This window comes from Chaetodon trifascialis, chromosome 8, assembly GCF_039877785.1.
Source record: "Chaetodon trifascialis isolate fChaTrf1 chromosome 8, fChaTrf1.hap1, whole genome shotgun sequence".
Lineage (NCBI taxonomy): Eukaryota > Metazoa > Chordata > Actinopteri > Chaetodontiformes > Chaetodontidae > Chaetodon > Chaetodon trifascialis.
In genome coordinates, this window is record NC_092063.1 from 29,893,260 (window position 1) to 29,908,420 (window position 15,161).

General features: G+C 37.4%; 1 protein-coding gene across 1 annotated transcript; it reads right to left on the minus strand.

Moving 5' to 3' along the window:
* Positions 1-835: 835 nt before the first annotated feature.
* LOC139334958 (sterile alpha motif domain-containing protein 3-like) lies at positions 836-8,291 on the minus strand. The gene is made up of 5 exons (XM_070968268.1): positions 8,272-8,291; positions 3,547-4,550; positions 3,194-3,349; positions 2,800-2,892; positions 836-1,906 (listed from the first exon to the last, which is right to left on the minus strand). Exons 2-5 carry the CDS (start codon positions 4,528-4,530, stop codon positions 1,736-1,738), a joined length of 1,404 nt encoding a protein of 467 aa, XP_070824369.1. The 5' UTR covers positions 4,531-4,550; positions 8,272-8,291; the 3' UTR covers positions 836-1,735.
* Between the last annotated feature and the right edge of the window lie 6,870 nt (positions 8,292-15,161).

A 15,161-nucleotide genomic window follows, 5' to 3' on the forward strand; every position in this document is an offset into this window, starting at 1 on the left:
GCACGCTCTCATGTCCTACCACGGCGTGTTGCTAGCTTAGCTCCTTCCCCGGAGTCTCTGTGCTTTGTCGTCTTGCAGGTTCCCATGGACAGTGGCTGAATCTGGATTGTGGATTTCAGCTGCATCTCCTGCCTTGGCCCTGCCTGACATCCACTGCAACTGCTACTGCTGTTATTACATCCACTGTCACTGTTACTGTGACTGCATGTCTGTCTCTCTGTCTCTGTCTCTGTCTCTGTCTCTCTGTCTCTCTCTCTGACTGCATTTCTGTCTGTCTGTCTGTCTGTCTGTCTGTCTCACTCTCCCTCTCTTGCTCTTCCTCTCTCACCCAACCGGTCGAGGCAGATGGCCGCCCACCCAGAGTCTGGTTCTGCTCGAGGTTTCTGCCTGTTAAAAGGAAGTTTTTCCTCGCCACTGTCGCCAAGTGCTTGCTCATGGGGGAATTGTTGGTTTCTTTGTAGATAAAAGAGCTTGGTCTGTACCAGCTCTATATGGAAAGTGTCCTGAGACAACTTCTGTTGTGATTTGGCGCTATACAAATAAAATTGAATTGAATTGAATTGAACTGTAATTTTGTTACATGCATTTTTTTCAATTTTTCCTCAATTTCTGATTCAGTACAAAGTATAATTTCAATTATACCTTAATCAATACATTATATTTAGTCCCAAGCCAAAGTTTTACTTAATGTAGGTCAAGTAGGTCAAATAATGATGTTTTTTTTTACTTTTTACAACTTAAATTTTCACCACAAACAAAAGCTAAATTCCTTATAATATAAAACTAGAATTCACCGAACTGATTCACTGCAGATAAAACTAAAAACAGGAAAATTCTCTTCAAAGACCATTTATTTTTGCATCATCTTTCAAAATAATCATAAAAAATCCATCAAAAACTTAATAAAACTATGTCAATGTTGTTACCAGTACAACAGACCAGTGTGTGTTTCACACAACAACACTTAGGAAAAATAAAACTTTCATGTAAAGTTAAATAAAATGTGGTCTTTTCATCATGTTCTTTTTTTTTTTTACACCTAATGAAACTGTAAACACATCAACTTACACATCTTAACATGTAAAACTGGTTTGTTCACCTCTTCTTTATAACTTCAGAGATCCAAAGTAACAGCATTATAAAACAGTAACAGTAATAAAACAGTATAAAAATAGAAAGTGTTAACTCTTTGCTATCATTTGACAAAATGATATAAATGTAGGAATATCATTATTTTTGAACCATTACAAATGCAGGGGACCCCAAAAAATAAAGCAAGGAAAAACAAAGCTGCTGTGAGTGCAATTATGAATAAAGGCAGTTCAAGGAAAAAAACATAACCACTAGTGCTCTTACACTGCTTACTGAATTTAGCATTAGTCACATTTCAATGTTGATATATGTGCCACAATATTTATACAACAGAAAGAATTCTGTTAACACAGAAAATCACAAATTTAATCGTGTTTTGAATTAAAGCTAGTTTCTCTCTTATGTAACAATTACCCCTTACATTATTCTGGAATGTATTTGAATACAAGCAATAAAACAGAATAACATGTTGTATCCAAATGTCTTTCTTTGAGCAACCCCATATTTAGAGCTTGACACTCAGACTGCACACTCTGCGTGTCATTCTCTTGGGTTCAATCTCCATGAATATTTTCTGCAGTGCATCGAAAGTGTGTTTGAGCTCACCTGGATAGCTCAAGTTTAGAGCATAGATGAGGCCAAATCAGAGGGCACATCCATGTGCAACTGATGGCAGCTCATTAAGCACCTCCACACCTTCAATAATGATGCCTATGTCACATGGTGGCTTTAACGGATCCTCTTCCTCCCTGATGACAAACACTGCCATTGTGCACTGCTGAAGCTCTCTTTCGGCGTCATCCTTCTCAGCAACCTAACAAAAGACAAGACATTTATTGTACTCCTGAGTGTCATGTGAATCAAAAAAAGTAAGTACCATTTCTGTTACACTTATATTGTGTTTATTGTGTCGCATCTCGTTAAATTCCATACTTGTATTTCTTCACTGATAGATAAGAGATATTTGTTATCATAGCATCGTTTTATGATTACGACTGAGTTGCTTGTGTGTTTGGTAAGTATGAATAGTCAGTAACTCGGGTGTTAATGGCTCCATGGGAAGGTGAGGATGACTCATGACTCAGAGTACGGCCTTGAGTTTGACATGTGATCTAGAACCTCAAACATTCAGCTTTATGGCAAGTAAAATATTGGTCCAAGTATTTAAAGCTATCCTCTAAAAAGTTCTAACATCTGCTGTGACATAAAAATATTAAATAGTACAGTAGCATACATACATACTTCAATTAAGATTATTTTAAAATGTGTTTTCTCTTTGTTTCTAACATTGCATGTTTGAGCTTCACTGTGAATGATGTGTGTGCAAAGTTTGTTATAGTTATAGAGATCAGGGCAGACTCAGATTCCTCCAGAGCTCCTCAGAGTCCAGTAAGTGTCTGGAAGTGAGCAGCAGCTCCTGGTCTCTGCTCCATCTAGTCTTCATTGTGAGACTGCTCACAGTATATCTGGACAAGTGTTCATGCTCTATCTGCTAGAGTTTACTTGCTCACTGTATGTTATGTATTGTATGTTGTGTATGTAGTGTAGACATTTTAAATGGCATCAGCAAATGTACATGAATTTATTATCATAAATCAGTCTGAGTACTTTTATAGGACCTGGGATCATGTAAATGAGCTTTAAAGTTTAAATACCCAATGTCCTACCTTGTCTGAAGCTGAAACGATTAACTGCAAAATATCTTACCAGAAACTCCTTGATCAGTTTTTGTACGTCTTCCCCAAGGTACAGGATGAGGCACTTCAGCAGACACTCTCTCTTTAGGCTCACATCCAGGCTCTAGGTGAGAGTGCAAAACACAAACACGCAAAATCATGCTATCAAATTGTGCAACTTGACTGAAGATGCAAACATGAAAATGTATAAATGAGAATTTAGACCTACAGTAATTGCTGTATAACAAATTGTTTGGGCAAACCAGTGAATAGCCTGTCAAACTCAGAAGATAAACATTGTCCAACATGTGATCTCCACAATCAAATGTGCTGACAATATGACACATGAACATGACTGCTTTTATTTACAATTTTACTATTTATCTGATACAAGGCAAGTTTTGCAGTATTGAGCAAATACACACCTGATCAAGAACTTTCAGCACACCCCGTGTCTTCTCTCTGACAGCTCCTCCCTTGTTCCTGATGATCTCAATCAGCTTGCTGTGGTGCTTGTCCAAAGAAGCCAGGAATCGCGGTTGAAGTGGAACAGTAGTAATCCTCATAAATTCAGCATTGATCTATATAAAACAAAATATCACAAGAAAATGTTATTACATTGTATATTACATATTACATTAAAACATTAAAACTGTGTGGTGTGTGAGATCTTTTTTGTGACAGGACCTAAATATGCATTCTGAATTGCTTTGGTTTAATCAATATCATTTGATTTACAGGCCACCACTGACCTATTGCTACTGAAAAAGTTACTTACCTCATCCACTGTGAACAATGCAGGCCATCTCTCTTTCACCTCTTCCACTGCTGATTCCTTTGCCACAATTTCTTGTCTTCGCAGTGAAAAGGTCTTGTCCATTTTGTTCTTTATCACTGCACGATTGTTTCGCTTCCTCACTTCACTCAAAAGTGTCACTCTGTCATCTTCCAAATTATCTGGAGTCTCTCCAGTTGGAATGTCAGGAATGTGGTTGGCTTCTCCTCTCCTAGGTCTCTTTACTTTTTTTGCTGGCAATGCATCCTCCAGAGCTTTGGACTTCAGTGAATTTGCAAGTAATTCAGCACATCCAATGCCCTTTAGCTGAGTTCGGTAGTTGCCCATTTTTGTCTTCAGCCGGTTTTTCCATCCGTAGCAACCGTTGTACAAACCAGGTTCAGAGAGGCATGGATGCTTCTTGATTAGTGCTTTGGCTACGTCACTGAAGTCAGCATCTGTTGGGTAGGGTTTGTACTTGTAAATCTCTTCTGCTACCTTTTTCAGAATATCTGAAATTGTTTTAGGACTTGGTGTCAACGGTCTCTTGTTTGACCTATACACTGCATTTCCCTTTTCTAACTGCAGTTCAGTGTCGTAGAAGAATGTTGGTATCGGAAACTCTCTTGGCCACATCTGGGTTCTTGTAGAGATAGAGCTGGAGGGTGAGGACAGGAGCTCTGTGCCATCTGTTTGAGTAGATTCTACCTCATCACAGACAGGGATGGCTGGGCTATCATCAGTTACTGGGATGACCTTGATAGTTGCCAAATTTTCAAGTTCAGTAGTAGATGTCAAGTTCACTAATGCATCTCCAAAGTCTCTGTCTTGGTACTGCAGTCTAAAATTGCCATTTAACCCACACATCTTCCTGACTTGATTGATAAGCTCTTCCACTGTCTCTGGAATTCCACCAGGCAGAATTAGCTTCCTGGTGTCATCAGGATTTAAAATCACTCGCAACTTAGCTGGCCTTTTCTCTGCCATGTCAGCCCATCCAAAAGGATCTAGTAAAGACAAGAATAAAAATACAGTATTAGGTGTGGTACAAAATTAGCCATAACTTGGAGCCAATTCATAGTTAAAATTCTGGTGAAAAAAATAAGACATTTCACAGTAAATATGAACTGAATATGTATGAATGAAATAATGAATGAAATAATGAATGAATGAATGAAATAATGAATGAATGGATGAAATAATGAATGAATGAATGAATGAATGAATGAATGAATGAATGAATGAATGAATGAATGAGAAAGGAAATTACCAATATTTGTGAAAATCAAACTGCTAAGGCCTAATGTTACCTTCAAAAAAAATGTGCCTATTTCATTAGAATTAGGTCAGGAGCTATTAGAGGAAAAGGGGACATTCTTAGCAAACTGGGTGCATTTTTTTTCTGACAATTAAATAGACTAATAAAACAAAAGCAAGTGAAAAAATGAGAAAATTAAATGAGAAAACCTACACCCACTCATATACAACCTTATACATGTATGTATCTCTTCAGAGAGATGATGCGCCGTCCGCGAACCATGTAGTAAACCAGAGGGTAGGGATCTGTCAGTTCTTGCACCCCAACAAGCCGTAGTTCTTTAGTAGTAAATACAACTAAGTCATAGGCTCGATAATGCTCCAGGTACCATCCATTCAGTTTTTTGACAATAAAAAATAGTGTCTCTTGTAGCACAATCATCTGAACTATTTCACAAAACTCTGGAAGTCCAGCCAGCGACCCATGGGCTACCACCATTCCAGTCCTGTAGTTGTAACCATTGTAGGATACATTTTTTGCAAGGTTCACAGTGTCCATATGTGGGTGTTTCTCTTTGACTGCCAGTACAATATCCTCATTCAGAACATCAAGGGGAAGTGTTGAAAGATCAGTAACCTCCAAAGATGGCTTAGAAAATCCAGACATGTGCAGATTATACGCAGTTTGAAATAGGTGCCTCTGGGCTAATGAATACAATTCATTTTTGTAACAGTTTGTATGACGGATTACTCTTTTGTAGAAGCTATGTTTTGCTTCAAATCTCAAAGTCCATAGTGCAACAAGGGGACCAAACTGGCGGATCAACAGGGGATAATGCTCCAAGTAGTGATGTTTGGGCCGAATTCTTTCATGGGGGAAAACCTCTTGGAATACTGCCCTGTGTTCAGATATCTTGAAGTCTAGATAAGAAATAGAGTCCTCAGTATGAAGAGGTGCAACAAGAAGTTCCACTATGTCTTTTAATTCACACAGGACCTGCCACGCTGGTTCACTTGAAGGAACTCTGGCTCCAATCAAGAGAGGAAGAAATCTCAACAGGCTCCAATTCTCATGTGCATTTCCTCCAATTGTTCTTTTTGCAGTGTAGGTGAGGGGCACAAGATGGGGGCGGTTTGTCTTATCAGTCCACTTAAATGGAAAAGTTGTTACTGCTTCATTCAAATTGGCTAATGTGAAATATTTTTTAGAAATCAGCACATCAAGACAAAGAGCAATCTCAACTGGGATAATTCCTTCAAACAGATCATGAGCTATATCTGAGGGAAAACTCTCTGTCACACTGAAATATGACAGATTTTCTGACAGCACACACTTTGTTTTTACACCAAAATGACAATTCAATGAATTTTCTTCGATGGCTCTCAGATGAGAAGTATGAATTTCCTTTGTTCTTAAACAGAATGCTCCAGACTTGACTTCTTTTGTTTGAATGTCCACATTTTCTGCTGTACAAAATCTGCAAAAATATTTACCTGAAAAATTTTCCACGAAACCTGCGATACCGTGGGCCCCGAGATTGTCTACTACTACACAATGAACAAAGCCTTTCACAGTTTTCCCCAACTTGGCAATAAACAGTCCTTGTTGTTGTAATGTGATAAGATCATCTATTAGGGGCTTCAGTACACTGTCAAAACCATAACACTTGACATCCTCACTATGAATAAGTGCAGCTAAATATATATTAGATAGTGATGAGTGACAACTAGCAGGTAAGTTTCCTAATGCCCAATATACCCCACAGATTTTGTGTTTTTTTCTCGAGGTACCAAGGGGATTGCAGACTTCAAAATCATCTACATACAAAATAAGTGAAATTGCACACTCTTTTGACAACTGCAAATTTTCTTTATAATTACTACCATCATAAAAGCATCTATACTGAATTCTATGAGACTGAATTTGATGAGGAGATTTCAAATTGATTGATAGATCTAGAAAAGTCTGACAACTTAGAATCTGCTGTAACGATTTTAGTATAGAGATGTATTGAAATGATTTTTTGTTTTGGGAGTTGAGCACAAATTCTGTAGGTTCTACTGTTTTAAAATGTTTTTTGTAATACGCCTTTCGCTTCCAGGCAGTGGAAAGTGGGCCACGACCACTAAATGATGCTGTGATTGGATTTGACTTGCAAATCGTAGATGCTAATTCTTGCAGAACAGTTTCATCTACTTGACAGTTGCCATTCCGTAAGTGGTGAGATATGGTTTGATGGATAAGAGGAACAGAAGCAGTGCTAATCAAATAGTCAAACTCTTGCAAAAGTTCATCAACAGCAACACTAGAAACAAGATAAATATGTTCTAGCTTCAGTAAGAGAGAGGCAACTTTGAGCTCAACATTATGTGTCAAGTCATTTAAATCAAAACTTGAATCATCCAAGTCCTCTGCACTTAAATCTGGGGGCTCAAAACCAACACTATCAGAACAATGACTTTCAACAGAAACACCTAAACTTGACCCCTGTTTCTCTACTATTTCAGGCTTTAAGTCATTTACTGAGCAGTTCTTATGATTTCTGCTTCTGTGAGTTCGAAATGAACCATAAATATTTGTTCTGTACGAACACCCCTGAAACACACAATCAACAGTTTCACTATTTTTCAGATGCTGAGCTATATGTTGAAAATAGTCTGTTAAAGTTGAATGTTCATTGCAGTTGCATAAGAGACATTTAAATGTGGTTAGTTCAGTTTGTGAGGATGGCTGATGAGATCTTGACAAGTGGGTCAGAAGGGCCTTCCAGGTTTTGCAGGTACATGGACAGTTTAAATGGATGCATGGATAGGAATGGTGGCGTCCATAATGTCTGCGTTCAAGCTTATAATGTTTAAGAAGCTCCGATCTTCGTGACACAGAGGCACCACAGTCTTTGCATTTCAACATTCATTGGAAGACTGGGAAAGAAAAAGAAGACCCACCTTACCCAGTTGCCACTTAATACAATTTACAAAATGCGGCATGGTAGATGTACATTTGCATTTAATCTAATGAAGCAGTTGTTATCAAGTTACTTCTTCAACAGGAAAGCAACACACTTAAAAGCTGGTAGATATTAATTCCTTCCTTTATTAATTCAGAGTATAAATGCTTCCTTGCTGATTCTCATGTTCAAAACTAAATTTAATTTCATTCATTCATTCATTCATTCATTCATTCATTCATTCATTCATTCAAGTTGTATTGAAATGTCAATCTTTTAAATTGATCAAACTATCCTGAAAATCTGCAGATACTATGCAATAATTTAAAAGCTTGAGTAAGAGGTGATTTTGTATGAGACACAAAAATCAGTGATTTATTTTTTGGCACAATAACTGCAGTCACACTAACATTTTAAAACAATTTTTAATGTTATTTAAAACTCAATGAAATTATAAAATGTAAAAAACTGTCACTTAAACATACACGAAAGAATTTCCACAGTTGCTCATTTTGGGACTTACTAATTGCGATCTTTTCAGGAGCAAACCTGTAAACAGAAATGAAAGAATTCACATTTAGTTTTTGTTGGAACAGTTAGCATTACTTATAATTGTCACTACAGACAATACCAGGACATAATAGGCATACTGGTACTGTACTGACAGGAAAGAGAACGGAATACAAATGCTTCTATTTTTTCTTTGGATCCTTTGGTACTGGGTCGCACAAAATGAATAAAACATGTCTTGACTATATTTTATTTACATTTACTCTGCATGGTATTTTGGTAACACTTTATTTTAAGGTACACCTATTCACCATTAATTAGTTGCTTATTAACATGCAAATTAGTAACATATTGGCTCTTAATTAGTCATTATTATGTACTTATTAATGCCTTGTTCTGCATGGCCTTATTATACAACCAGTAAGCCATTAACTAAGAGTCTTCCCTCAATAACCTCAGAATTATTGCTTATTAGTACTGAGTAAGGAAGTTGTTGTATATGAATTATGATCTCAATATGCTTTGTTTAGTATGAACTTAATAAGGTGGTAGTACCCCAAGAATAGTTATTCTCCCTTAATACCACTTAATGAATATGGTCTGTTCTTACATAACAAAACACAAAACTACAAATATTAATAGTGTCCAAATAACTCTAAATTAAGTATTTGTTACTTAAAATATGTTCCCCATACTAAAGTGACATCTTGATCATTACTAATTCACTAATAGTTAAACACTTATTAACCAAAACATGTTCCCTAATCTAAAGTTGCCTCCTTTTCACAACTAGTTAATATGTTATAGCACATAACTATCCATCCATCCATTATCTATACCGCCTATCCCTTTCGGGGTTGCGGGGGGCTGGAGCCTATCCCAGCTACAATGGGCGAGAGGCGGGGTACACCCTGAACCGGTCGCCAGCCGATTGCAGGGCCACATGAAAGGACAAACAAAAATTCACACTCACACTCACACCTACGGACAATTTAGAGTCATCAATTAACCTAATGAGCATGTTTTTGGTCTGTGGGAGGAAGCCGGAGTACCCGGAGAGAACCCACGCATGCACGGGAAGAACATGCAAACTTCACACAGAAAAGCCCCGTCTGACCCGGGGATCGAACCAGCAACCTTCTTGCTGTGAGGCACGTGCACTACCTGCTGCGCCACCGTGCAGCCCATAGCACATAACTACTGTAATAAAAAATTGATGGGTTACACCTTTGAAAAATTGATCTATCTATAGGTTCCCTCTCATTCAGTGGTAGAATAACAAAGACAGCACAAGTACAAATACCTCATTTATTAAACCACTGGTTCAGGTTTTCCCAAGGCTGACAACAAATACTGCTCGAACAGGTAATGGGGTCTTCCTGAAATTTCAAATTCTGACAACTGTATCAGTGTATGCAAATATGTCATACAGGTACTCTATTGTTGAAAAACACTGCACAATATAAAGTACAAAAATACAAAAAAATGAAATCTAAAAAATATAAAACCTGCACAGCTCAATATGACTTGTCAAAGGTTAGAACAAATGTACTGAACTGTACAAACATTGCACTTCCACAGCCTAAACTTGCCTAAAACTATAATTACCGCATCAGGTGATTTATTCCCCTGTGCACAAATATTTCACTTTTCTAATACAATAGAACAGAATTTTAACTGAACAAAGAAACTCACTTAAGTCTTAATATTTCATCAACAAGGGGAGGAGTTGACCTTTGGCCTTCATGTCCTCTATAATGCTCTTCTTCTCAGAGGTTATGTGCGTTGCACACCTCTTAGCAAAGGACTGCAGGGTCTCCGTTGCAGGATCATACTTCAGGGTGTTGAAGGTTACAGGATCCACAATGTTGAGCTCTGCAATTGGAGCAGTCATCTTGATGGTTCCCCAGTCAACGCCATTGATTCTGAAGGCTTCAGTCATGGTGCGGACTTTTCTTAAGCTTTTCAAGACTTTTTTATATCTGCTGATAACCTCAGCTGGCCCTTTCACTGAAAAATATATTACAAAAACAAAGAACATGAGAAATGGGCACAAACCACGGCTTAAGGTCAGCTGAAATTGCTCAAACTGGTCACTTCTCCTTTGATAAAAGTATGAAGCATATTCTAGGAATTGAAGAATCTGCTCATCTCCTGATATGATTTCGCGCACAATATGTGGTTCAGAATCCAATACAAAAATGATACTCCGTAAGATCTGTTTAGTTGGTAAGTCTTATGGTTCCAAATTATGTTTAATTCTGAGAGACAAATCTTTCTAGCAATACATTTGATGTTGGATAATAATTAGTGTGAATGCTGCAAAATAAAATGCAGAATTGACCAAACAATTCTGCATTAGAACAAAGAAACTCACTTAAGTCTTAATATTTCATCAACAAGGGGAGGAGCTGACCTTTGGCCTTCATGTCCATGATAATAGCCTTTTCTCAAAGGTAACAGTACATTTATAGTGTCAAAACTTTTGAGTGGTAGTATAAACATCAACTTGATATCTTTATCTACATTTCAGACAGGTTTCATACTGGATATTTTTTCCTAATGTCATGCAAAAGCATTCCAAGTGTTCCGTTACTGTGATGGTTTCCATGCCAATAAGTCCACTCAATTACATCCAAGTGATCCCTCAACAGTTTTTGTGTGCGGTTCCCTCTTTGTCTCCAGATAGTTGACTTGCAAATACCCCCAAAATCTCTCCAGGTGCACCTGTAACAGGGTCAACAAAAAAATCTTGATGGTTGACAGTCAGGTGATTGTAGCCTTTATCCTGAAGACAGCGGTAAGACCTCCACCCATCTGAAATGATGGAGCTTCCATGACGAACATGCTTCTTTATTAGAGGCAAGAGATGCCTGGCTGAACGGTGACGCACAATCTTAAGAATGGGTCTCCTCCTGTCATCCTTAATCCCTAGCATTCCGAACACCCAGGAACTCCTGTTGCTTGCCCATCCTCTGTTGTACTGAAATTCACAAGAGCAAATACTTAAAAAGACGAAGACAATGATTCTGCAATAATGGTTGGGAAATGGGAGAGAATAAATCATAAGTCAAAAATTCAAAAGTTCTCTTTAGCTTTGGAGTAGTTGTGCATGTTTACAAATATTAAACTGTTCTGGGGTGTAGGAATAATGTAGTTTCTTAAAACCGACATTCCCCTCGATTGCATCAATGAACTACAATGTATCTTATTCCATAATGCAGTAGTTCGAGATACAGGAGATACACCTCCAAGCACCTCAGGCAAAAACAGGTTTTAAATGTATGTATATTGTCTCTACTGACAGTAGCTGAGTTTAGCACAGACTTAACCAACATCAAATACACGTTTTTAAACACAAAATCATGTATTTGGCATCAAAGTAATACTCATAAGTGTAACTTTCATACCTTTCTTTTATGGCCAAATTTGCTTTCATCTATCATAACAATCTCTGCTCTTTGTCCAACAGTCTGCTTGCCTCTTTTTCTCATTCTTTTCATTCCTGATTTGCAAACTCTCCGCAGCTTGTCTGCAAGTTTACTCAGAGTTGCAGAACTCCGAGTAATTCCTTCCTGCAGCATGTCCACTTGCCTCAGTCGAAGGCCTTGGGCAAATCTGTAATAGATCAACCAGATAAATACTTCAATGACACAATTTAGAAGTGGGTGGTTAAAACCAATTTCTTAAACTGTCATTAGTCTTTTTATAACCATAATTATAACCATAATTTCTCATTTGCAGTCCCAGACACAGCAGATACTCCTGAATATAAGAGTGTATTTAACCTGAAACAACAAATCTCAAAAGCAAAGTAGGGTGAAGAACATTCCCTATATAAGAGGAGGAATGGAATAAAACCCCAAAACAAATGACATCTGCTGTATCTTTGAAGAGTTTTAAGAAAAAAACAAAAAATGGATACTGAGTAAATTAGCACAGTGAGGTGTCTGTTTAAAAAAGTTAAGTTCTTTTGAGACAATTTTCAGGAACCACCTAAAACCTAAAAATCCACAAGACTTTTGTACTACATTGGACTCTACTTAATAAATAAATAAATAAATAAATTCGACTGATATTCAGAATTCTTCCCATATACTGTATAAACTCATGTCTCGTAAGCACTGGCTCTTATAGGACCCATCCCAACCAACAGTATAGTGAGAACATTGAAAGAAAACATTATGGTCTGAGTTAGAGTTTGTCTTTGATGGCTTTTGTTATTATACAATGTGAAACCACGCACCTGTAGATGTAATGCATCCACGTTTGCAGTCGAAGGTGCGATTTCTCAAATATGGAGCCACTTCGGATGGACCTCGATACCGATTTCCCTTTGTGACAGGAATCTCGGCAAATCCTGATGATTAAATCCAAAGGTTAATTTATAAAAATAAAAACCCATGATACTGTACTGATTTCACTCAATAAAAATGTAACATAAATGAAGATGAAGAGGGGGACATAGATATTTACGTATAGGTGTTGAAACAGCTAAGCTTGGGATTGTACAAGGTGCACTGTACTCTGTAGCCCTTATGATTCCCTCCCCCCATGCAATCTCAAAGCACAACAGAACAGTCCCATTTCTAGGCCCACATGACAATAGTAAGTAATATCTACAACTGTTACACCTTAAATCGGGTTAGACATTTGAATAAATTTCGCTGTGTCTACTCTACTTATCACTGTGCCACAGCACGAAAAGGGTTCTCATCCCTGTGTATGTACAAGTTTAAAGTCAAGCTGATTGAATAATAATAATAAATAGGTGAACAATATGACCAGGAATGTGATCTAAAACTGTTAAAAAAAGGCATTTTTCATTTCTGATATTGTACATTCGTGGAAACATGAGCAGCCCTATCTCTAGCTACCAAATAAACAGTAGCTTACTTAAAAATTTTAATTTGCAGCTGTGTGTGTGATTTGTATTGTGACTTTGTAATGACTTATGTGTACACTACTCATAGCTTCTGTATTAAAAACATTGTCGTAAAACATAGGATTTGGCACTGAATTCTAGCAGATCTTAGATGGCTGCATGCTGCACACTCCCCTATGCTTACACACAGAAAATTAATAAATACAGCACACGTCAGTTGTTCTACTCACCATGCTGCCTCCTTTTTGTCGTAGGGCCGTTTCAACTTCATAACATGAGAGCAAGCTTGTAGTTTTCTTTGGGGCACTGTCTAAAATGTATTCGACTCAAAAATTCGTAACCCAACATCTTCTTCTCATAATTTCTTTTTTTTTTATCTCATACCATGGCGATTTTTTTTTTACTATGGATATATACGTACAGTCTATGGTTTCAACGTAGCAGTCCTGCTTCAAAAAAGGCGCAAAGTGACCCACTTTATAGAGTAATGACTGACATAAGAATCTACCAATCCGTAGCCGTGCTACTCCGATGTGTTGCTCTCATCCAATCATTGACTGTTCCTCCGCCGTCATGTGACATCCTCATCCAATCGTCCAAGCCACCACTCACGTTAAAGATCCGGAGAAGGTGGGTATTTGACGTTTCGTTCATAGCTTGGAAAGTGAAGAGGAAAATTCGTGTAACAAAAATGGTAAGTTAAGCGCTAGCCTGTTAATTAAAAGTGTCCCTGAGTTTTGTAAGCACATCATAACACCCGTCCCCGGGCAGTTTACATAGTTAAAGAGTATTAAACCCTCCCGTTTATCTTCAGTGTCTAGGCTAATTAGCTAATGTAATGTTAAGCTAGCTGAGTGCAGGTGCGTAATGCTTTAACTTAACTCCAGAGATGGGGTCTCCAGTCACCGTGACTTGGACTCGAGTCGCTATTTTGTTGACTTTTGACTTGACTTGACAAAAAATAACGCCACAGCTGAATTTCTCACCGGCACGGCATCAGCTCAATTTTTTTTTTTCCCGGACTTTTTATGCATTTATTTTGAAAGGACCACTGGAGAGAGAGTGAGAGGGGGGATAGAATATAAAATATCAAATTATTATCTAAAACTATTTGGTATGAGTGCAGACTGAGAATGGTGTTGTCATGATAGATAGAGTAGATTTTCCTCTTCTCTTCTCTTCTCTTCTCTTCTCTTCTCTTCTCTTCTCTTCTCTTCTGATATATTGTCTACACTTTATTTAGATTAGATTCTGCAGGTGAAATTGCAATAATAACGTGACTTGACTTGGACTTGACTTGATCTATGCAGGACTTGACTTAGACTTGACGTGCCCAAAGAAAAATGACTTGTGACTTACTTGAGACTTGCACATGGTCCCATCTCTGGTATGAACCACATTTTGTAATGAACAAGAAATTATGCACTATGCAGTCACTGAACAAGAAGAGCTTTTGAATCTTGTGTAGATTATTATTAAGTTACATTTTGCCGCTTATAGTGACATTAATTTTTTTATATTTTTACAGCCTAAGGCCAAGAAGAAAATGTCCCTAAAAATCCCTAAAGATGACTCGATGACAGAGGAGACCAAAAATGATCTGGATGGTAAATTTTTCTTTGTTAACTTTAAAGGAACTGTATTACTTAAATAATTATCTTGTCCAAATGTGTTTAAACGTTTAAAGTCATCTATTTATATGTTATATTTATACATTTTGTTGTACCTATGCCATTCTGTAGGTCCTGAAGATAAAGGAGATAAAGGCTCTGCTCCAATTTGCAGCAGCATAAGCAGCATTGGATCAGGTAATGATTTCTCATTTTCTAGCAGTGTATCTTTGTTGTCTAAACTGAGTTTCATTTTTTGCGTGATTTTTCAGTTGTAGATTCTGAATATACTGGGAATCTGATGATAAATAAAAATTAAATGTCTAAAGTCAAAAATATGGTTTTCATCAAGAGTAAAGCTCCATTTTATTTTGCAGCATTCACACTAATTATTATCCAACATCAAAT